This window comes from Antennarius striatus, chromosome 18, assembly GCF_040054535.1.
Source record: "Antennarius striatus isolate MH-2024 chromosome 18, ASM4005453v1, whole genome shotgun sequence".
In the NCBI taxonomy this organism is placed as follows: domain Eukaryota; kingdom Metazoa; phylum Chordata; class Actinopteri; order Lophiiformes; family Antennariidae; genus Antennarius; species Antennarius striatus.
In genome coordinates this window covers 16,407,994-16,432,075 of record NC_090793.1, presented here as the reverse complement: position 1 = coordinate 16,432,075, position 24,082 = coordinate 16,407,994, and the positions used below count along the sequence as shown (strand labels likewise).

Below are 24,082 nucleotides of genomic sequence, written 5' to 3'. Positions count from 1 at the left end.
ATATCCAAAGACTTATGCTATTATTGAACAAAATATTTGAGCCTCTTTGGGAAGTGCTATGTAAGATTGGTTGGCTAGGAGAGTTTCTTGACAAGATCTGGAAATACTGTTCTCATTTATGAGACTATTCTCCCATTAAAGAACCACTGTGCAGGATATAGCGGTGCACACTGGTGTTCTCATACTTTCTAATGATGTCTTCCTTGAGACGTGTAAAATATAGATGAAAATATTATAGAAATATAGTTGTGCATATGATGAACCCTGTGGTCAAGACCTCCAATAATATTTTTTCCCATAATTGTGATCCACTCTGCTGTGACTGGCAAATAGGGCTGTTATTGGCTTGTGCTTCTTGTGAAATGAAAGTCTGTATTTAGAGCCATTAAACCAAACATAATTGTTGCATAAACTGGTATATCAGACATATTTTCTGACTTAACCAAACTGATGAAACTGAAAATAATATTTGAAAATTTTAAAAAAAATTAAGTCAATATTAGGCTGCCTCCCCTGTTGGACTTCATTTTTTTATTCATGGTGCATTATCTGACTTTCCAAAGGCTTCCTGACAAACGTGGATATAAATATGCATCACATTCCAGTATATGAAAGCAATAGTAACTGTCCATTAGATAAGAATTATGTTTTTTAGAACATACTATAATTTTAAAGTAGTTTCTTTATTCCATGTGTGCAACATGTTTCACTCAAGATTGAAAGATTGTCACAATGGAAGAATACAAGACATTCATAGCTGATGTGTGCAGCATATTCTTGAGTTCATTCTAGGGTAAGAATAAAACAACAATACTAACTTTCAAGTACTATATTCTGATGAAAACAAATGTATAAATAATGATTTTTTTTTTTAATATGACTAAATCCCCCTAAATCCTACACATTAGATCTTTAAATACATTTTAAATAAACAAGAACCGGTAATCAGATTCCACTGCAGAACTGGAGAAAGAAAACATTTTGTTTTCTGTTCATTGAAATTCTTCTCACAGTTTAAAAGCAAAATACTAGATCATGTCATAAACTCCCTTCATGTGCATTATTAGTATGCGCTGTCCCTCTCATTGAACCATCAAGGCTAAGAAACATTTCCATTTTAACATCAAATACAATTTATTATTTTCTTTACTAGAACTTTGTAATCTTATCATGTGGTTGCATAATTAATATTAATTTTGTTAATGAAATCGCCAATATAGGATGGTCTAAAATTCTGCTACTACATGGCCATTCTAACACACAATAAAAGAACTCTGTATACCATGGATATCCAATGAAGCAGTAAACAATATTCTGTTGTTCAGTGAGCAAATTGTTATTTGACTCTAAACTTTATAGACACACTCTTTTGTACTGGAGAGATGCCATCGATACCGTCAATGTTTTAAGCACTGAATTATAATTTGTATTTAAATAAAATAATTTATATTTTATATAAATTTATTATTATGAATGATGGAATATTAATATTTGGAAAATTCATGATATAAGATAGGAAACAAGAATTGTTATTTTTAGGGCCAGCATAAATAACTTCTTTTTTTAGTGAAATTCACTGCTAGAATGGCTGCTTTCCCATCAATGTCTTTATTCAGTCTTGTTTATGTGCATGAACTACAGACAACCATTTTGTGATAAGACAGCAGTTTACTTGCTTCTTCCTCAGTATTCTATTGAGATATCAATCAAAGCCTTCAGCTGCTTCATGCTCATCTCCTGCACGTATTTGTCCACTGAATTGCTCTTTTTCTCTCTCTGCCTCTCTTTGTTTTGCTGCCTTTTTCTGTCTTTGTTTCTATCACTCCATTCACTTAGAATTTTTGTTTTTTTTGTCCCTGATTTCATATTTGATGGTACACATTGCCCCTCACTATAAATCTGCAATTCACTCAGCAATAGACAACACTGGTTAGGACTTGTTACATCCCGCTTCAAAGCGGTGATGTATTGTAATTGTCAGTGTTCATGTGTTCGTCCATCCATTTGTCTGTCCGTCAGTCCACCAAATATCTCCGCAACCATTGCAGATAGAACCAAAGCAGTCAGGGACTGCAACATCCCGCAACACCCCTGAATTCAAAATTTTACCGTGACCTACTTGCATTGGTCAAAGATCAAAACTGGTGCTCTGACCTACTCATTGATCAAAGCACTAGCTTTGATCTATGGTTTTGTTCACACTGCCCTTCTCCCTCATCTTTCTATCTTATCAAGTTCCTGAGTGTCCAAAAGTTAAAATTTGACCTTGACCTAGTTTTCTCAAGGTCAAGATCTCATTTTCATCCCCTTTGAAACAAAAAGCACGTTACTTGGATGGCAAAGGGGATGAAAATGAGATGATGGCCTTGACCTTGTAAAAACGAGGTGAAGGTAAAATTTCAACTTTTGTACACTCGAACCAAATAAGACAGAAAGACAAGGGAGAAGGCCAGTGTAAGACCACAGATCAAAGCTAGTGATTTGAGCTATGAAAGTAGGTTAGAGCACTAGCTTTGATCTTTGACCCATGTTAGTAGTACAGGGTAAAGTTTTGAATTCAGGGGTGTCGTGGGATGTTGCAGTCTGTGACTGCATTGGTGTTTAATTAAACTTATTGAATTTTGTGAAATGATGTCACTTCATTTGGAGTAACTTTTCTGTAGCTTTTGAAAGTGTGCTGATGTCATCCCATTACTGCTGAATGTGTTCTGGCTGCTTCAGAAAATTGACGGAAAGAAACAGCATTCATATGCAGTTTACTTATATTTCTGTAAGCTGGTGATCAATTAACACAATTTCAGTCTTAAGGAAATGTAGATGTTCAAAGTAGGTGAGTATATGGACCAGAGTTTTTCAGTGTTATGCAAGTGCATCCTAATGGAGAGAAGGAGGTAGTTGAATATTTATCTTATTTTATTGATTTAGATTCAGTACCCTTTAGAATAGCTTACCATACTTCCTAAATGGATCGGTACGTTGTTTGAAAGAGACATGTCATGATTATGCTGTTTATCTAACGACCACCTCTTAGCATCATTACAAGTTAGCAAAGTCATTGATCTTCACCCACACATCCACACATCCCACTCAGCCGTGTCCATCACTGCGCTACACTGCTCCCAGCTGCTGTTGCATATATTACTGTGTGTTTTAGTAATTATCCTGTGACTGTCAAGCTTATAAATGAGCCTCTCGCTTAATCAGGGCGGTAAACTGGCTGGGCCCCAGCGCTCTGATTCCACCCTAATCACTTTGCACCTTGTCAGATTTCTCATGCCGGTAGCTGTCCCATCTGCATTTAATATATTTTCCTTATGCAAGAGTCGACTGATGGCAGCAGTCTGCGTTGACCAACCTGCACTTCCTTGCGGATATATTGCACTCCTGGGGAGAGGTGGTGCACAACGCCTCTGGAAGTGAGAGTGTAATAAGCCCAGGATGATTACGAGATTAATTAGTTGCGTCTTGTCACTTATCTTGACTGCAAAATGGTGAAAAACAAGGATGTTGTTGACAGAGCAGATTGCTGGTAGTTTAGTGCCAAACAGCTCATGCAGTGTGTGAGGGGATTGATATACTGCATAAGTTTAGCACATACTGGAAATGTAGCTGATTGAGGCAGCTGAATTTTTATGTGTATGTTTGTGTCTGTGTGAGTGTGTGCTTGTGTGTGTGTGTGTGTGTGTGTGTGTGTGTGTGTGTGTGTGTGTGTGTGTGTGTGTGTGTGTGTGTGTGTGTGTGTGTGAAGGGATTTAAACATCAATGTTTTTTTTTGTTAAACTTCAGGGGTTCTTCTTGCTTGTTTTTCTTTTGTTTGTTTTGTTTGGAACTTTGCTACACTATAATCCCGCATCAAGCATAGGTGGTGTGTGTAGAGTGCAGATGTGTGAAGATAAACTTGTGCAACTTGAAATGGCATCAAAATGCAGACTCACAATGAGTTAAAATGAAATGACTGCAGGTGTATCTGGTAAATAACACAATATAGCACTGTTGCCTCACAGGAAGATGGTCCTCTATTCAAATCCACCTCAGATTGCATGTGTCAGTGTGGGTTCCCTCTGGGTTGTCCGTTTTTTTTGCTCCACCGAAATCATGCACTTGCAGATAGTGGCATTAAAAGAAACTATTGGTCTGAATGTGAGTGTGATTGGTAGGTTGTCTTTCTATGTGGTCACGTGATGAACTGTCGACTTGCCCAGGGTGTATCCCTCTGCTACCTAAACCCAGCTAGGATAAACTGTAGCTCCTCCACGATAGGCACTAACACAAAATAAATGAATACTGAATTGCAATCCAGAAAGAAAAGGTTCGACTTACTGAAATTATTTCTTGACATTCCAATATTACTACAATTTAGAAAATCTTTCACTAACCCTTGTTGTGCCTTATCACACGACCAAACTGATTTAACATTAACATTAATCTAAGTCTACAATTTTGGAAGAAATACAATAACCTTGATTGAAACTAAATTTACTTTCTCATCTGTGAGATCTTGTAACAGAATTCAGTGCTGTACATCTGAAATCGCCAATGTGGGCAGACCTGTAGGTATTTAAAGTAGTCAGTGATATCAAAGTTGATGCTGTAATGGATGGAAAGTCAGGGTAAGGCGTCACGCAACAGTGATATAATCCCTGCCTCAAAAATATGTAAGAAATCTTGCTGCTACATTGTGTCCCAGCAGACATGCAACTGCTGCTACGTTTAACCATCTAAATAATGAATGACATCGAGTAGACAGCATCACATAGTAAAATACAGACGGAAAATTGAGTTCCTGTGCTGCACAAACCTTCTTTGAAAGTAAAGTGCTCATTCGCGCATCAACGCTCACGACATCACCTCATCGCCAAATATGTGAGGCAGTCACGTGGTACCATACGTGCATTCTATTGGCTGACAGCATCCGGAAGTCCGCTAGTTAGGCGAGTCTCGGACTCGGACTATATAAGTATAGGAAGGGTTCATAAACGTTTAAATTACCGGAAATAAAGAGATAAATTGTTCATCGCTCTATCACAGAATTCATTAATTGCATGTGGTTCCTGGAATGCATTAACTGTGAGGAACAAGGACGCACTGTAATTTCATAATTTACATCACTAGTAGAGGATGAGACGAAGGACAAGAAAACTGAAAAACAACATTCATTTGAAATTCATTTCAAACACTTGAAAGATAATATATTTGAACTTTTGAGGAACTCACAACAGGACATCCATAGAGTACAAAAAAAGGGGTTGCTCCGACCAACAACAATGACCCGATGTTCATCTCTTCACTCGTGAAGCAATACCAGTTCAAACAGGATCCCATATTTTATTAACACTCTTGCGAATTCTTAGAAATCACAAATTACACACTCATTACGCACAGAGGGAAGACAGCACACAACAGCCTGCACTAGCAAAAAAATAACCTACCACTGTGACATCTTACTGGTCTTTGACCAGCCAGATATTCTTCCCTCGTAATTCTGGACAGCTACTGACTGCTTACTCCGGGCTACAGTAGTCCTCACTGCGCTGTATTAGTGAAAGTCCCCTTGGGCAACAAAAGCCAATCTTGAGTGCGATCACATTTTTGAACACTAAGCAATGTTAAGTGGAGTCAATACCTGGCAGAGATATTTCTCTTGACCTCAGCCTTGAAGAAGAATGGACCCACATTAGATTGTCACTGCTGATGTTTTTCCTCCCAGGACATTGGGATAATGTGAAAGTGTGTAGACTCAGACGTTTGATAAAAGTGTCTCCTAAACACCATTGCCTATGGGGCTTTTTGCTTATATAAATGTGGAAATTGATAATTAATGTCATATGTCTTTTTTAGTATTGTTTTAATTGAATATTGAAAGAGGAAGCTGCTGTGGGGTATGAATATTAAAGTAAACTGGTTTAGGGTTAGGACATGATGTCATGCTAGACAGTATTCCTCTGTGCTATCAAATGGATTGGTAATGTCAGCTCTCTTATCATATATAATCAACTTAGAGGCATCAATTCACCTATACTGCATGTTGATTTGAAAGAAAAATTTGATTTTAGTAATCTGTCTTGTGCTATACTGTGAGGACATAGCCACAGTTTCATAAAATATAACAAGACTATTTTTTACAGGATGCCTACTGCTGCTTTAAAGAAGCCTGGGGTGAAGAATGGTATTGCACTTGTATTTTTGGACATTTGACCCTCCTTTTTTGCTTTAATTAGTTCCCTTTGTTTCAGTGCATTTCCATATGTACTCTTATTTAGTCTATATATATGCAATTCTTAGGTTTCATTAACTCGGCATTTTAGGTTATTTATGTCTTCTTAGTATCAACTTTATGTTGCAGGTAATATTCTAATTATAAGTGCATTCCTATTAGTAAAAATGTTAAAAATAGCATATGTTCAAACTCCTGTGCACTTCCAAGATAATGTCCATCCCGTCTTTCTTGGCGATGGCTACGTGTTTATATATTGTTTGCAATATATGTAAGGTTGAAACTTTGTCCTTTGAGCAAGACATTGTTCTTCACAGTTAATCTATACATTGTTTTTCACGGTTAATCAGCCGAAAGATGAAAATACAATTTGAATATAGTGGCGCTTATTATTGTGAGCCATTTAAATCATAGAAATCCTCTTAATTACAATGTTCAAAAAAAATTAGCATATTTGCAGTTGTTGAACTTGCGACTTTATTGCTTGTCTTTGACTTCATATAATTCTTTCCCGATCTGACTCCTCACAAACAAAGAGCATCTGGAAACAGCAGAGAAAATAAACTCCACTCCATTTGATCAGAAAACTTAAACTAAGTATGCAGCAAGCATTTGCCAACCAGTATAAATGATGCTTGCATGAAAAGAAAAGCATGTAGAGTAGTTTTACCAACCCCAACGCTTATTCATAAATTGAAAATAAAGTTTTTGTGACTAAATTGCCATGAGGGAATATTGCTGTGAAAACCAAAATCTCACATCTCTTATGTACTAAACTTCTGAAATGCTTTGTCGGTAGCAGTTGACTCTATTCTAAATAGAAAGATTCTTATATCTTTAAATTTTGGATAAAAGTTATATAAAGAATTCTATGAACCACAGCGATCAGGGAGTGTGGAAACCTCGGGTCAGAAAGTATTATCTTTCTTTTAAATAACATATTCAGTTGCAATGTGGCCATTTGACCTCCAGCACCATCCCCATTGCTGTGACGGAGGTGAGAGAGGTTACTAAATGTAATGAGCTTCTTCTCTGAACTTTTTCTACCATAACATCTCCAGGATGCCAGAATGAAAAACTTAGCATGCTGGGATTAGTTGACCTTTAACATACTGCTTATTTCATCATCAGACTGAATATCTCTCACAAGAAAACTATGTCCATTAGTGAACATAAAAGAAAAGTCAAAATATTTGAATAATCTTTTAGACTACAAATTTTGAAGCCTTCAGTGGACCTCATCAGAATACATTTCTGGTTCAATGAACTTTGTATATTTACAGTATGAAAAAAACTAAGGTATCCGAAAAGTTTATATACTGGCTATTATTTGTGTTGGTCCATATACTTTTTAATGTGCACAAACAAATCATAGCTTGATTCCACACTTAGCCTTGTTGTATAAATGAAAACAATTATAAAGAATGAAATAATTTTTATAAAGTTACTTGGTTCCCCCATGAACTGCAACCTTATTGTGGTGGGGGAGTTTGAGTGCCCGTATAATCCTTGGAACTATTTTGTCTGGGGCTTTATCTGGTAGGGTCTCCCATAGCAAGCAGGTCCTAGGTGTTTGAAGAGAAATAAATCAAGGACTGTTACATTGCCCGGTATTTGCTCCAACTGCCGGGGATCATTCTTCAGTCTCCCGGGAAAAGTCTATTCCAGGGTACTAGAGAGGAAGATTAGAACGATAGTCCAACCTTGGATTCAAAGGAAAAGTGAGGCCTTTGTCCCAGTCACGGAACACTGGATCAGCTCTACACTCACCATAGAGAGCTCGAGAGTTTGTGAGAGTTTACTCATCCAGTCCATATGTGCTTTTGTGGATCTGGAGAAGACATTTTACCGCATGCCTCACGGTATCTTGTGGGGAGTGCTTCGGGAGTATGAGGATCAGGGCCCTTTGGTAAGGTTGTCCGATCACTGTATGATCGAAGCCAGAGCTTGGTTCGCATTGGCTGCAATAAGTCACATCTGTTCTTGAGGACTGCCTGTATAGACTTTTTAATGGTACATACAGTACATGTGAACCAGACTCCCTTGTAAAGCATCTGTCTTAATTTTAACTACAGACAAGCAGTGGTTGTTTGTTAGATTTAAGGTCTGGTTTAGACCTCACCACCATTCACCTCTTTAGCAAAGTACATGGTTTCAATTCCATTAATGAAGCTTTGCTGTATGTCATCCCTCACTCTTTTCACTCCCACATTTTTTGTCACCCTCTACAGCTGACCAGTGAATAAAAGCCTAAAAAACTTTTCCTTTCGGCTTTTCCCTTCAGGGGTCGCCACAGCGAATCAGTTGCCTCCATCTAACCCTGTCTTCTGCATCCTCCTCTCTCACACCAACTACCTTCTTGTCCTCTTTCACTACATCCATAAACCTCCTCCTTGGTCTTCCTCTAGGCCTCCTGCCTTGCAGGTCAAAACTCAGCATCCTTATATCAATATATTCACTATTTCAGAGGCCTAAAAAACATTGAGAAAAATATTGTGTTATACTTGTGAGGGGTAAGAATTGATCTGGAATTTTGTCCAGCAAATTATATAGTATTCAATATGGTTCAATATGCTCTCCATCTTTTGATATGAAGGCAAATCCATCAAGAAATCAAATAAGAAATTTTACAGCCATCTTTGAGGTAGCAAACAGTAGCAATCTTGAATATTGATGCTTCCTAATTATTTTGAGGTAATAATCCTTTTCACCCTTTAGCAGGGTGTCTTAATGCATTACTGTGACCATAGATCAGGTTCAACATGGTCATAACAAACAAACACAGAATTGAAATAAACTATTTTGTTCAAAATATCAAATATACATTTCCATTCTAATTCCTGGTTTGCAGACAGAGAAACTGCCATCATTTTTTCTAGAAACCGAGTTGGAGTGATGCTGTATAGGTCTGCATGCATCTAGTGCATCCACCATTATCCCCATTTTTGATTTAGCGAGTCAAATCAACCAATACTCACCGTGGTACTGGATTTCGTGATGAAGGCAGGAGTAAGTGTGTAACCTTGATCTTTAAGTGTACTTGAAAGTACCTGCTTCTTGGACTTTGTCTCTGATAGTCAACATTCCTGATTTTCACTGCCACTAGAGGTCCTTGTCAGCTTAACTTAAACTCAAGTTGCTTCCTGCATTTGGATAAATAACCAAGACTGTCACCTCTGTTGAGGGACCAGTATCTAAATTAAATATAACAGCAACATAAATACATTCTTACAGGCACAGACATAACAAAATAAAAAAGGTCTGCTGTGCACTCGTACCCCTAATGCCCATTCTGAGATGACCTTTTCACTACACATGTTCATTATTTAGTCGCTACTAATACAAAATAGTAAAAGAAAACTTGCCTATAGATAGTCCTCAAGTTATGAACACAATATGTTGAATTGTTTTTAACTCATTATTTATTAAATTTTAATCTATAATTCCTATTTGAGGTTTTTTAAATACCATTCCTACTCTAAATAGGAAAGTAATATTCCCTAAGACTTAACAGAAACAATAAAATGACTGGAAAACCATTAAAAGGACATAAGTTCATGTTACTGTACAATAAATATTTTTTTTATAAACAATCATATTAAAAAACACAGGTATACAGTAACCCCTTGCTATTTGTGGTTAATTTGTCCGGGACCACCCGCAAAAAACAAAAATCCACAATATTGACCAAATATTTTATTATCTATGTGAAATTTAAATATTTATGAACCCTCCCCATACTGATATTAACCCGGCAGCACGTTTGGGATCCATTGCAATGGTTTCAGAAAGAAAAAATTCCACTTCACAAGGCAAATTTAAACTTGCAGGAGGAACCGTGAGTCTCAGACCGCAGTTCAAACAAAGATGCTGTCAGCCAATAGCATGCGCATACGGTCTTAAGTGACTATAGCTCATGGGAGACACTTGCTCCTCGCCTCTCGCTCTCTCCCTTGTCCTCGATGAGATGAAAATATATATTGTAATATATAATTTTAAAAATCCACAATGTAATGAAGCCTCACATCTTGAAGTGTGAATAAGCGAGGAATACTGTAGTTCCAGTATCTACTGTGCAATGTCACTCCAAATTCATGCATTTGTTTTGAATTCAGATTGATTTTGAATACAGATTTGTTTGAATTCAGATTTGTAATTTGAATACAAATGCGTTAACAATTTACGATTCATTCATGGTTTACAATTCATTCAAGGTTTTGCTCCTTATAATTTAATCCTTGAGGAGAAGAACGAGAAAACACTTGAACGAACTCGCGACCAGCTTTTTAAGTTCATCAAACAACAACAGCTAGAGTCAGCTGCTGATGTTGACAATCCGGTGTATGTATGTGTAGGTGAGGGGAATTATTGTTGGTGAAAGGCAGAGTTGTCATCAGAGAGATGGTCACCACTACTTCTATCTTCACTAAGCCTTTGCTTTATTGTCCACGATAAACAGTAAAGTATCAAAGGTACAAAGCCTGATGCGCTGAGATGCTCACATAGACCACAACAAACAACTACAAGAGGAGAGTTGCGTGGTGGAGATGTGGTTATGCAGCGCTGGTTCTCGGCGGGGGAACTGCAGTATAATAGTTGGATGTGACAGCGTGCGTTTCTTCGTGTCTCAAAATGTTCATAAACTGAATGTTCATATGTTCAGGACTATCTATTTAATAATGAATTATACATTTTATAGTTAAATTCTTATTAATATTTGCTCAACAGTTTTTTCAAATTATTTTTTTCATCTTTCAAAGCATGTAATGTCGTAATATTTTTTTGATTAATTTTTAAGTCCACATTGTTTTGTACTGGACAAATTTTGAAAAGTGCATAAACATATTCGACTGCTCTTGCAGGGATTTGTTGCTGTTTGGCAAAGGCACAGTACTTATTCCTTTAAGCCTCAAAAGCACTGCAGGGATTTATCTCCATTAAAAAGAGGATTAAAAGGCATGGTGGTTCAAGAGGTTTTCCAGAGCAGGCTGTATACCACTGGCCTCCTCTATAGCGGTGCACACAGTACTCTCTCACTGTACAGCTATTAAATGGTCCAAAACAAATGGCGATTACACTGCCTTCAAAGATGCTTTGTTAGTGTCGGTGGCAATTTATTGTCTGGTGACCTCTGCACCTTTTAGAGATGAATCATGCCTCTTTACGGTTAGTTATGGATATGTACAGTAGATACAACACATCATAATTTGGTATCAGTATGGTTTTAACACTTCAGATTCTAGGAAGGTTTAAACTTTACAGGATGCACAAATCAAGACATGCTCTTCTTTCCTTGGGTACAATTTTAACTTTAAGGAATATTTGTTTTTAAATTTATTTGAGAACTTTAATCTGAATTCCAAACAACACTACAGTAGACAACCTCAGTATTGTGCCTATCTCATGATAATGTACCTGATTAAACTGTGAAATGTACATTTCATCAGAGCTTTGACAACAATGCTAAATGGTTTTGATTTTATCATCTGAGGCTTAGCCTGAAGTTGTCAGTGTGTCTGTGGAACCCACAGGGATTTTGAATCTTTATAATGAAGATTAATATAAGTGAAGTTAATGTTTTCTCCGCTGAACTGCATCATAACCACATCAAGTCAAACCTTTATCAAGTAGTTCAACAGAGAAGGGAAATAAAAGTTGCTTTTTATTATTTATTTATTTTTTAGTGGTAACAGCCAATGAAAACTGGTCACCTGCGTTTAAATCGTGGAGTAGGTGTAAATACATAATAAATCCACGAAAGTTAGCATCATTTTGGCCTATAATATTGTTAAAAACTGGATTATAATGTGAGCTGCAGAGTGGCACAGCTGGTAGTACTGTTGCCTCAGAAGGTCCCGGGTTTGATTCCACCTGGGGTATTTTTGTGCACAGTTTGCTGTTTTCCCTGCATTTGCATGAGGTCTTTCCAAGTACATGTGAATGTGAACGTGAATATTTGTTTGCCTTTGTGTAGCCTTGAATGAGTTTAATAAATAAATAAATCCTTTAATAATATCCATAGGAAAATCACTTTTTTTCCACTCTAAATATTCCCACACACGTGTGTGTGTGTGTGTGTGTGTGTGTGTGTGTGTGTGTGTGTGTGTGTGTGTGTGTGTGTGTGTGTGTGTGTGTGTGAATACTATATATATATATATATATATATACACACACACACATACGGATGGATGGATGGATGGATAGATAGATAGATAGATAGATAGATAGATAGATAGATAGATAGATAGATAGATAGATAGATAGATAGATAGATAGATAGATAGACAGATAGATACATAGATAGAGTTGATTTTTTTTAAATGTCAAATTATTTAAATAAGTTGGGTTAAATAGATTAGATATACTTCAATATCTCCTGATACATTTTTATAGCCTATGAAAGGAGATTACCTCCCTGATCATGAGTGCACTGCAGGTCTTTCCATTTTAACACTGAACTGTCAACACCAGTATTGGGTAGAATGTTTGGTTAGAAATCACTCCATAGCTCGGATTAACAACAGTAGAAACCATGTTCCGCAAGTTGGATCAGCAGCCGAAGACCAGATGATTACAATTGTTTTCTGTTTGAGAAGATGAATGAGGCTGAATAAATGAATGATAATGAAAGCAAAACTGACTTCAAGTGGAATAATTAAATGTTCGTAGCAAAGCACTGAACTATGTTCTCATGTGGACATTGGTGATTAATATTTCACAGTGAAAATGGGTGATGGTCAATGTCAATCATTTCTCTTATGGCAGTATAATTTTTGTAACACATTTTCATTCGTTGAAAACTTCATTTCAATCACATTTTGTATTTTTTCATTCTTTTATGCAGTTTTTTTCATTGTTGCGGTCCAAAATTATGTATACTTTGGAGTATTATTATTTGTCTACATCCTTTTTTAGTCCACAGACCAAAACACTCAAAAAGAAGTGAATAAACATATTTATACCGTTATTTAATATGGACCTAGAGGGAATATTTTGGAAAGCATTTGTGCTGTCTCCCTCTAACCCTTTCAGAACCTTTTTTTCTGTTTTAATTCCTCATTATGCCAGAAACAATTTTTTTGCACTATTCATGACCCATACTCGATCCAATCAAAACCACCAAGGCTTTTCTTTAATTAGGTAAATATTTGTGAGATATGAGTTTGGCTTACTTGGGAACTGTCACGCTCAAGTTCTAGTTTTCCCCCTTCTTCTTTTCTCGGCTTTTCCCTTCAGGGGTCGCCACAGCGAATCAGTTGAGTCCGTCTAACCCTGTCTTCTACATCTTCTTCTCTCACACCAACTACCTTCATGTCCTCTTTCACTACATCCATAAACCTCCTCTTTGGTCTTCCTCTAGGCCTCCTGCCTGGCAGTTCTGGTTTTCCCCCCCTGCCCTCAGTATTCTGAGCTCAGTCTCACTCAATCACCTCATTCCTGTCATTTGTGTTGCTTCAGCCACCTGCATCCCTTCTCCAATCAGGCTCCACCCTACCTTACTCTATGCTCTTCTCAGACCTCAGTTTGGGACCAGGTTATAGTGACTTGACCTACTCCTTAAGAATCTTGGATTTCTGTGTGATTTTTGCTTGTTTCCTGGATTTTGTCTGCTTGTCCATTCTCTGCCTGATCTCCTGGCTACCTGGTGTAGGATTTTGCTTGTATTAAAAGTAAGAGCGTGGACTCATCCCCTGATGTACTGCTTTGGGTCCAAACCATACCCGTGACAGGAAGGTTCTTTTTTAAAGGATTATCAAAGATTTATGCAAAATACTAGACTATATTTCTAGAAAGCCCCAGTGATAACAGCCCACAAAGACTCTTGACAGCTGCATTTTTGTAATGATTATCATCACATGGACAGCTGGAAAATGGCCTTATCATTTTATTAAGGGCCTATTAAGGCAGTAAATAACAAGTGCTATCTGTGGCTGGTAAGCTACATTGCAGCGGGCCATCAATACACATTTCTCAAATCCTACACCACATTTCCACAGATGTATTGACAGCACAGGGTTCAATTGATTTAAGGACTCCATTCTACAGATTTGTTGGGAGATTCAATGTCTTATGTGCTTTTTCCGTCACAGGTAATAAATCATTTGCCTCAACAGCCCCTCACAGAGTGACAAAATCAATATTAGTCTTTCAAGGGAATATGACCAGGGAGCACTATTTGAAGATGTATCCCCATTCTGCACTGGTGCCATGAAAAATATGTAGCGGGGTTAGATACACCAAAGCAATTCTTTATCAGCTTCATCTCACCGCTGAAACAAAGCCTAAATAGTTGGACAAGAAATGGAACATAATTACAATAATTACATTAATTTTACCCTGACCTGTGAAAGTAGGTCAGGGTAAAATTTTGATTTCAGGTGTCGTGTCGGAATGTAGAAGCCTCTGACTGCCTCGTTTAGTATTGTTTTAGTGCTAACTAATTATGCTGAGATACCAAGTCATTAGTTTGCATTTATTGGACTTACACATGTTAAAAGTTCTCCAATATTTTTCTATACATGTTTCCCTTATATTTCACATTTAACTGTCTTAAATTAAGTTAATCTGTTTTCTGATCTGGAAAAAAAAATCACAACCCTCTGAAGCAATATGAATTTATGATAATGAAATCAATGGAAAAGCAGTTTTGTACTTTCTACTGAAAGGTTTGGGGGGTTTTTTGGACTTGATTTATATTGTTTTTAAAAGTCAGAAGTCAGGGGTAGAAACTCATTAATCAATAACAATTTGTATTTGTAGCATGGGATCAGGAAAGAGTACACCAGATGGACAGCCCGTGTTTTTGAGGTTTTGGAGATGAAGTCAGAGAGACCAGACTGAGATGGTTTGGACATGTCCAGAGGAGAGATAGTGAATATATTGGTAGAAGGATGCTGAGTTTTGAACTTCCAGGCAGGAGGCCTAGAGGAAGACCAAAAAGGAGGTTTATGGATGTAGTGAAAGAGGACATGAAGGTAGTTGGTGTGAGAGAAGAGGATGCAGAAGACAGGGTTAGATGGAGGCAACTGGTTTGCTGTGGTGACCCCTGAAGGGAAAAGCCGAGAGGAGAAGAAGAAGAAACTAAATAAAAATCCTCATATCACCTATTTGTTCAACATTTATTTTATTTTAAGGACCCATACCCATATTTGAATCCTCATTTACTGTCTTTCATGAATTGAGCTATTAATTCCAAAATTATTTAGTAGTAAGCAAACTATACTTCACCCTTGACTTTTTCAATTCTATGATTATTCTGCATTGAACTACAAACATTCAAAAGCATCTATGCTTCAGTTCGCATCTTCTCAATTTTACTTCAAAATTTCCTTCGACCTGATGTTTTGATTAGTTTCTGTTTATCTAACATCAAGTATTAGGAGGCAGGAAAAATTCAGTGTCATCAATTATTCAAAAGTTACCCCTCAGCACTTTTCACTTTATAAAGAACTTTTTAACTCTAGTAGCATGGTTAGAGAGTAAGTGAAGTCATGATTTGTGGCTCAACAACAGCCACACAGACAAACATCTTGAGTAGTTTAATGCTGAAAAAGCCAATTAATAATACAAAGTTAATGAATGCAAAAAACAAAAATACATTGATTGTTAAGGTATATTTTGGTTTAGTCCTGTTTAGCCATTTTTACCTCTAGATACTTAATTGTCAAGCTCAATTTAAGTTCTGTGATCCGTATAAGAGAAATGTCCTTAGGGAAACTAATCCAGGTGAAGTCAAACAAATGGACCTTATATTACTTCTCAAACAAATGACTCATACTGAGAAAAGAGTGGATAAGAAATAATGATCAATTACCAACTCTTTGCAGTCAGAACAGTGAAGGTGGGGTCAAATTACATTTTCAACCCATAGAAGTTCCCTGTCCTCATCCCCGAGAAAGGTGCGATGCATAAACACATTATAAGTGCAGTAGTGTTTCTAATAGCAATTAGGTGAAAATCAATGTAGAACATAGCTTTTATATTGCATGATCTTAAAAGCATATGAAAGACTTTTAAAAAAAAAAAACTTTCACAAGAAATCTGAGAGCATGTGGGCATTAGCCAGATGAGCCACCTGGTTGCTTTCATGAATACAGTAGGCCTAAATAATAAAATAAGCAGTTGCTGTTTCCTCCATGTTAAATGGAAACCAGCTGCCTTGTTGCTGTCTGGAGGTAGCTGCTCCTTATTAAAATGCAATCCATCAACATTTCCTTTGAAGTCAAAGCTGACCCAAACCATAATGTGGATTTGACTTGACAGATCCCCACAAACATTCTCAGTAAATACTGAATAAGACTGTTGAACAGAAAGCAGGGGTTAAGTCAGGTTTCCCATCTGTGGTAAATTCATTCATTAATCAGATTTTATTTCTTTCACCAAATGTGAGGACAGTACTCTCTGGATTATATTGAAACTCAAACCTGCAGGATTTCCTGTCTCTCCTGTGCAAGAGATAACACATCCTTCTGAAATGATTTCATTTAGATGGTTGTTATTTCATCACTGTTCTTGCAATTCCCTGTACCGTAATAAATAATCAAATGATAGGGCCATGCAAAGGCTCAATTCTGTCTTATACAGTATATTCAAGATACAATTCTGGGGCTCCATTTGTGAATGTTATTGATTATACGGTACAGAATTTACCTGCAGTGCCTTATGAGTTACTCAGAGGCAGCAGAAATGCCATACATAACTATCATGATAGCAACTTAACAACCACTGGATGGAATATTCGTGTATTTTGTACAAGCATTACAAATTGTGAATCTTATCTACTTTAGTTATGTCCTCAGGCCGTGAAGTTGAAATTTGTGGTTATGATTAAGTGTTTGATGGGTTTCTACAAAATGTTTAATTCACAATTAAGTCATATACCTACAAAACAGCTGTCTCTCCATTAAAAGCCAGCAAACTCCAACCAAGGCAGCTAAGATGATCTGTTATCTTAAAGATAACGTTTCACATTAGCTTTCCTAGCCATGTAAAATTGAAAACTGCCTGAGTCAGAGCAGTTTAAACAAAAGTCTGAGTTGAAGTTGTAATAGAATTATTATTTATTTATTCAGTGCTCCATTTTCGCAAGGTCGGGGTGGATTACTTTCCCAGTGGACTTACAAGCATTAGGCAGGAGATGCTTCGGACATGTTGCCAGCGCATCGTGGGACCAGTTTTTCTTATAGTTTCATAAAATAAAATTTTATGAGTCCTTCTTGAATACCAGATATGGATGTTTATGTGTAGCAGATGATATAGTAATTGTTTTTATTATTTTTTTTGTAAATTTGTCCAAGCATTTTAGAAATCATCCATAAAGACAGAAAACAAAAATCATGTAATCCTGTCGTCAATAGTAAAGACAATTTAAGAATCTGAAATAAGCCTTTCTTAGCTGATAAATAAATCACTTAAGTAAAGAACAAAAAAACAAAAAAATATGTAATAATCACAGGGCGGCTGGGTGGCGCAGTGGGTATCGCTGTCACCACACAGCAAGTGGGTTCCGGGTTCAAGTCCCGCTCTGTGTGGAGTTTGCATGTTCTCCCCGTGTCTGCGTGGGTTCTCTCCGGGTTGTCCGGCTTCCTCCTGCCTCCACAAACATATGCTTTAGGTCAATTGGCCATTACAAATTGACCATAGGTCTGAGTGTGTGCGTGCATGCTTGTCTGTGTCTCTGTGTGGCTCTGTGGTGCACTGGCGTCGTGCCCGGATTTTCCCCCGCCTCACGTCCTCACTTGGCTGAGATAGGCTCCCGCAGACCCGCCACAGCAGACGAAGCAAGAGATGATGAATGATTTAATAAACACCTTATGTTTTAATCTGTGTTCATTTTTCATACATATCACGAGTGTCTACATTTCAAGTCTCAGTTTGCTAACATGATTTTCGTAGAAACTGATCTGGTTGCTAAAATAGACATTCCTGTACCAAGGTTATGCGTTTACTTCCCATATATATTTATATTTTGTTGGTTTTTGCAACATTTAGTGTTTAACCCAAACATTCAAATTCTTGTAAATGTGTTTTATGTGATTTTGGAAGTTTTGTGTCGATTTTAAAGTTAAGGCTTGAAGCCCATCTAATCAGACTGTATGTGTGTTGTATTGTTTGGTCCGTTGTTTTGCTGGTTTGTGTGATAATGCAGAAGCTGTTTCTCTACAGAAATTAGTGGTACAATGGAGCTTAGCCAAGAGTAAAAAACAACAAAACAAGAAAAAGCGTTTTTAGAGAGGGTCTCATCCAAGATTTCGGCATGTCTTGGAGGTGCCCAAAAAATACTGACAAGTGTCCTCTAAACTTGAATGTTTCCAAAATGAACTAAAGGCTCTATTTAACAATCTTGTTCCTTTTACAGTGCCCTCCAGGATTGAGTCCTATGAAGGATGGAACCGGGTGTTATGACCACCACATTGGCATCGACTGTTCAGATGGTTTCAATGGAGGATGTGAGCAGCTGTGTCTCCAGCAGCTGGCTCCCTTAGAGGATGACCCAACTCTCTACAATATCCAGATGTTCTGTGGGTGAGGGAAAGAAATATGCATTCACTCATTTATTGTTTGATGAACTATAATTATTTTATGTCTCAGCTTTATTAATTTCTTGGGACATTTTGACAAATGAACACTGATGATTTTTTTGCAAGGTAAGAGAAATTGGTCCTTAGATCATTAGATCTTGACTTCAGCACACACTGCAAGGCATTTTATTTTGGCAAATACCGACATGAAAGTAGAAGTAGAACAAAAGTGCTAATGTGTGTGTTGCAAAAGAAATTAACTTGTTAATGAGAATTGGGTTTCTTTTGTTTGTTTGTTTTGGGATTTTAGTGACTGTGATGTGTTCTTTAGATGTATCCTCATTGTTTCCCAAAATGAGAAGTGTAAGACTTCATCTTTATATTTCATACATCCGTCAATCCAATGAATTTACAATTTAAAATTTAAGATCAGATTGATTTTGTTTAAATGTATTTAGGCACTTTTTTAAAACTCAAAGTTACAAAGGAAAGAGTGAAACAACAAAAATATGTTTGTATTTATTTCCCCACGGTGGGGAAATTTGTATTGCAACTAGCAATAGATGTAATTTAAAAAAGTGAACCTACATTAAACAAAGAATCAAATGGACAATTCATGCAGGATACACACACAGGAGCAGTTGCATACATACACATCCATATATATATATATATATATATATATATAGCTTCTGACAGATTGGGGGAGACAGAAAAGGCCAAATTACATTTTCTTAAATTAAAGCTGGAAATGAATGATTATAGAATTTGAAGAGTGGGGCGGTTGAGAGGTTCAATGAGGAACCAGTGTGCCAGAACTGGAAGACAGTGAGGCTCTGCAGTGCCGTAACAAGCCAGACCTTTAATTGAATTCTGAATGTTATCAGAAGCCAATAGAGGGATGCAAGTGCAGGTGTACTGTATTGGGGGATCAATGACATCTCATTTGGTTTCCTTAGCAAGGAATAATTAAGGATTTTTTTTATTCGAACCATCTTAAGTGCCTGGCCCTGGATTTTATTAGCCTTTTTTGATATTTAGCTTTTCTTATTAAGTTTCTTTCTACAAGCACCAAGGGTTTGAGGAAAACCAATAGCCCTACATTTTTTGTCTCTTAATGCACCCTCGCACATTTGCGCATCAACGCTTGCGACTTCACCTTATTCCGTGAGTCTCGGACTTCTGTGTGACACAAAAGTGCTTTAAACAGTAGATAAGAGTGTATGAAGGTGGATTAATATCAGTATGGGGAGGGCTCATTAATGTTTAAATTACCGTAAATAATAAGATAAATAGTTCAATCATGGTGAGATCAGCGATGTTGTTTGGTCTAGAAATAGTGTCACTGAGGAAAAGACAGGAGACAGAGCTGGAGGTAGCAGAGATGAAGATGCTGAGGTTCTCTCTGGGAGTGACCAGGATGGATAGGATCAGGAATGAGTACATTAGAGGGACAGCACATGTTAGAGGTTTTGGAGATAAAGTCAGAGAGGCCAGACTGAGATGGTTTGGACATGTCCAGAGGAAGATAGTGAATATATTTGTAGAAGGATGCTGAGTTTTGAACTGCCAGGCAGGAGGCCTAGAGGAAGACCAAAGAGGAGGTTTATGGATGTAGTGAAAGAGGACATGAAGGTAGTTGGTGTGAGAGAAGAGGATGCAGAAGACAGGGTTAGATGGAGGCAACTGATTTGCTGCGGCGACCCCTGAAGGGAAAAGCCGAAAGGAGAAGAAGAACAAGAATAAGATAAAAAGTTTGTAGCTATATCGCGGAATTCGTTATTCACGTGTGGTTCCTGGAACCGATAAACCACAAGGAACGAGGCCACACTGTATTACCTGGCAGCTAAATTTTGAACTAAATCATGGCAATGGGTCAATTTACCAAGACCAATATAATGGAGGTTACAGTAACCCAAATCGTTTGAATTAAAAGCTCAAGATTGGTACTTGATTGGTACTGTACTCTAGTAAAGGGATTAACATATTTTTTCTAAAATGTATGACCTCCTTCTTTTGATGTTATGGAGTGATGAACCCAGAATCACTATACAAAACCTTGACTCAACTCTTTCTTACAGATAATATGATTCTAAATTTAGTTTAAAAAAATAGTGTCCTATAGTTAAAACATGGTATTACCAGCCAGTATGGTGAATAAACCTTAAATAATTATCCAGTGTTTTATCCTAATTTTTTAAGCTTGTGGCAATTGCTGTTTGTGAATCACACTCCCTTCCCACCACCGGTGATTCATTACAGGCATCCATATAATGTGAAGTAAATTGTCTATTTACTCAGTAGGTTCTTAACAAAAACAAATGACATAGATTTGCTTGGTTACGGCCGAGTTAAGCCTAGAGGATTGTAATGAAACAAAAAAAAAAAAAAATCCATCAGTGTCACACCACTTTGAGCAAAGCAAATACATCATTAATCAGAAGGCACCTGGAAGAGACTTCATTGAGTAAGGAAGCTTTGTGATTTGGTTTTCTTGATTCTAGCTGATTGGTATGGAGGTGCTCTGGAGGCTGCAACACCTTTTAAAGTAATGTAGCAATTAATGGTGCCTATTCTTTCCATGTATTTACTTGTAAAGAAACATATGCAAATTTGAAGTCAGCCGTATTGAAAGCGCAAAATCTGTGAAAAAAAAAAAAAAAAAAGGTCTTTAGATAACTATGGAGATAAAATTACAAATGCATTGGTAGGTTTTCACCAATTTTTTCCTCAACCAGTACACTTTACTGTTTTATGGATGAAAGAAAGATAAATAATAAATTCTTCTGTTCAGTTGCCATCCATCCATCCATCCAATGATTTTCTTTGTGATGGTATTTTGTTATCATGACAGCTACATTTATAACAGGCAATTTTAACTTTACTACATTTTATGATTGTTTAGCTGTGTTTGCTTTCAAATTTCAAAAGAATCTCTATGACGACGACTATAATTGAATAGATTACACCTTGTGTCATATTGTTCGTTTCTAAAATATACGGATAAAATGTTGATGAATTCTACTGAAACACAATCAAACATTGCCATACCTGTTCAACTGCATTTCACCAAATTATCCCATTGAAATAATCTGTTTGTTTGTTTTCTGGGGAGGGGTCATCTTTTCACCTTCAGTTATTTTTAGAATTTTTTAGCATGTGAAATACAAGCATGTATCTGATTATATGGATCAGGTGTTTAAGGGGGGAAAAAATCACACTTATAATGTAGAGGTCTCAAATACACATACAGTACATCAAATATGATGTAGGGGTATTGATGTTACAGAGATATTGGCCAAATTTTATGGATTTGAGTTTGGGGGATTATTTCCCCAATCTGCTCTAGGTTTTCTCACACACCTAACAGAAAAAAGACACTGACAGAACAATTACAAACACTTGTTAATATAGAAGTGCTGTGGATGAATCCACTCATGTGTCAGTTGGACCATTTTATTTGCATAATTTATCTCTTGTTGAATTTTAAAAAAAAAAACATAACAGGACTGTTGTTTCCTCAATTTTAGAAGAAGTACAAAAAAACCCTGTTCAGCTGTTATCATATAGCATATCAACTCCACCATTGTTCCCTCTAGCTGAGGTAATGGTGGGCTAAAAGTAAGTGTTGTTCATATCTTCTGATACTAACGCATAGAGCAAACAAGAAAAAAAAAGAATGCAGAAGAACAAGTTCGTTTAAGATTTGCAAGAAATGTGTAGCATTGCAAAAACTACTTCATCACAGTGAAAGCATTTGCAGATCCTGTAAGCAACATCTTCCTAATTGCGCACAATATTGTTTCCTTCATCTTTCAGCAAAACACTATTTCAATTCACTCCCAGCGACAGCATTTTGTTGTCACTTTCTACCGTGCAGATATGACTAATCCTCTCCCACTGGAGAGGCATTAGCGCTGCGACATTTGGCATACAGGAAAGAGAGCTTCTCTCAGTGTAAATCCCTGACAGATTATCTTTCTCTGTTTTTTTTATCCACATTTTTCTCCCTCTACCCCACCTGCCTTTGATTCATTTCACAGAGTATATTATACACTAAGATGTCAAAACATCATTAATATGAAAGAGTATTGAAGGGACTCTGTGTTTGCATTCTGACTTCTTTTTTGAGAAGGGGGTTTTTGTGCCAGTTCAGTAGAATAGATTTTAATGATTCTGCACTGTTGATCTATGAGATTTGATCTGTGCATATTTTGAATCAAGCAGCACGGTGGCGCAATGCTGATAGTTCCACGATTGAGTTTGTATGTTTTCCCGTGTCTCTGTGGGTTTTTTCCACATTCTCCGGCTTCAACCCATCTCCAAAATCATGCAATATAGGTGGATTGATAAGTTGTTTGTAGCTGTGAGTGTGCGTGAGTGGGTTTTTTTTTGTCTTTTGGTTCCACGATGTGCTAGTGATACGTCTGTGGTGTATCCCGCCTCTCGCCCGTGCCCAGCTGGGATATACTTTGTAGGTCACCCAATGACCCACAAAGCAAAAAAGTGGCTGTAGGCAAGATGTTTATGGTTGTATTTACAACGACGGATGGATGGATGGATGGATAGATGGATGGATGGAAGAATGGATCTTTCAGTGAACAACATCTCACTATATGCTTCCCATGGTTTCAATCAATGACCACTGAAGGTCTGCTTTAAAATATCTTTGTCTGCACTTTTATTGCGTGTTCAACAAAATGATCAGCATTAATCACGTAAGGAATAGTAATTAATGCTTCGTGTCAGGACTCTAATAAATGTAGAGATTGTGACTTTAATTACATTTGCATTTTCTGTGTTTTAAAGTTCAATGTGGAATTTGCATCTTTTTGTAGTTGTTTAAGAAGATGTGACAATGCCTTTGACAATTGGTGGGGTACTGTAAGGTTCGTTTTGAACGTATACATTAAACTTTGTATTTTATACAGAAAACAAATTGTTCAGCTGTGTCCAACTTCAATACATTCAAATTATCTATCAATATTAATATTGGTGGCTGAAAAAAATGGTACAAAAACATCTAGTGATGCTATGCCTCTCATTTATGTGTATTTTGCACGATAAGATTCTAAATTAATGCAAAGTGTTAAGTTAAAGTTCAGGGTCTGACTATTCACATCACAGTCATAAGGTCAGAGCAGGACTCAGACTAAAATGTCAATGTGACCATGCTGTGTCACATCGGAGCTACTAAAGGACACTGAACAACAATGATCCTTCACTCAAGGAACTGTTGAAGACGTGTGCAGACACATACGTCCATTGGGACTGAATGGGCAGTTTGAAACAAAATTTACCGTATGGTTGAAAATAAATTGTGATTAGAGAGGTGTTTCATTGATTC

The 24,082-nt window shown here is 37.0% G+C and overlaps 1 protein-coding gene across 1 annotated transcript in view; it reads left to right on the top strand.

Annotated features, from left to right (window-relative positions):
- The window catches only part of astn1 (astrotactin 1), a 277,794-nt gene that overhangs the window by 106,313 nt on the left and 147,399 nt on the right, over nt 1–24,082 (top strand). Inside the window, exon 13 of the mRNA XM_068339866.1 lies at nt 18,573–18,739. Coding sequence (XP_068195967.1) covers nt 18,573–18,739 — 167 coding nt within the window. The remainder of the gene's footprint in view (nt 1–18,572; nt 18,740–24,082) is intronic.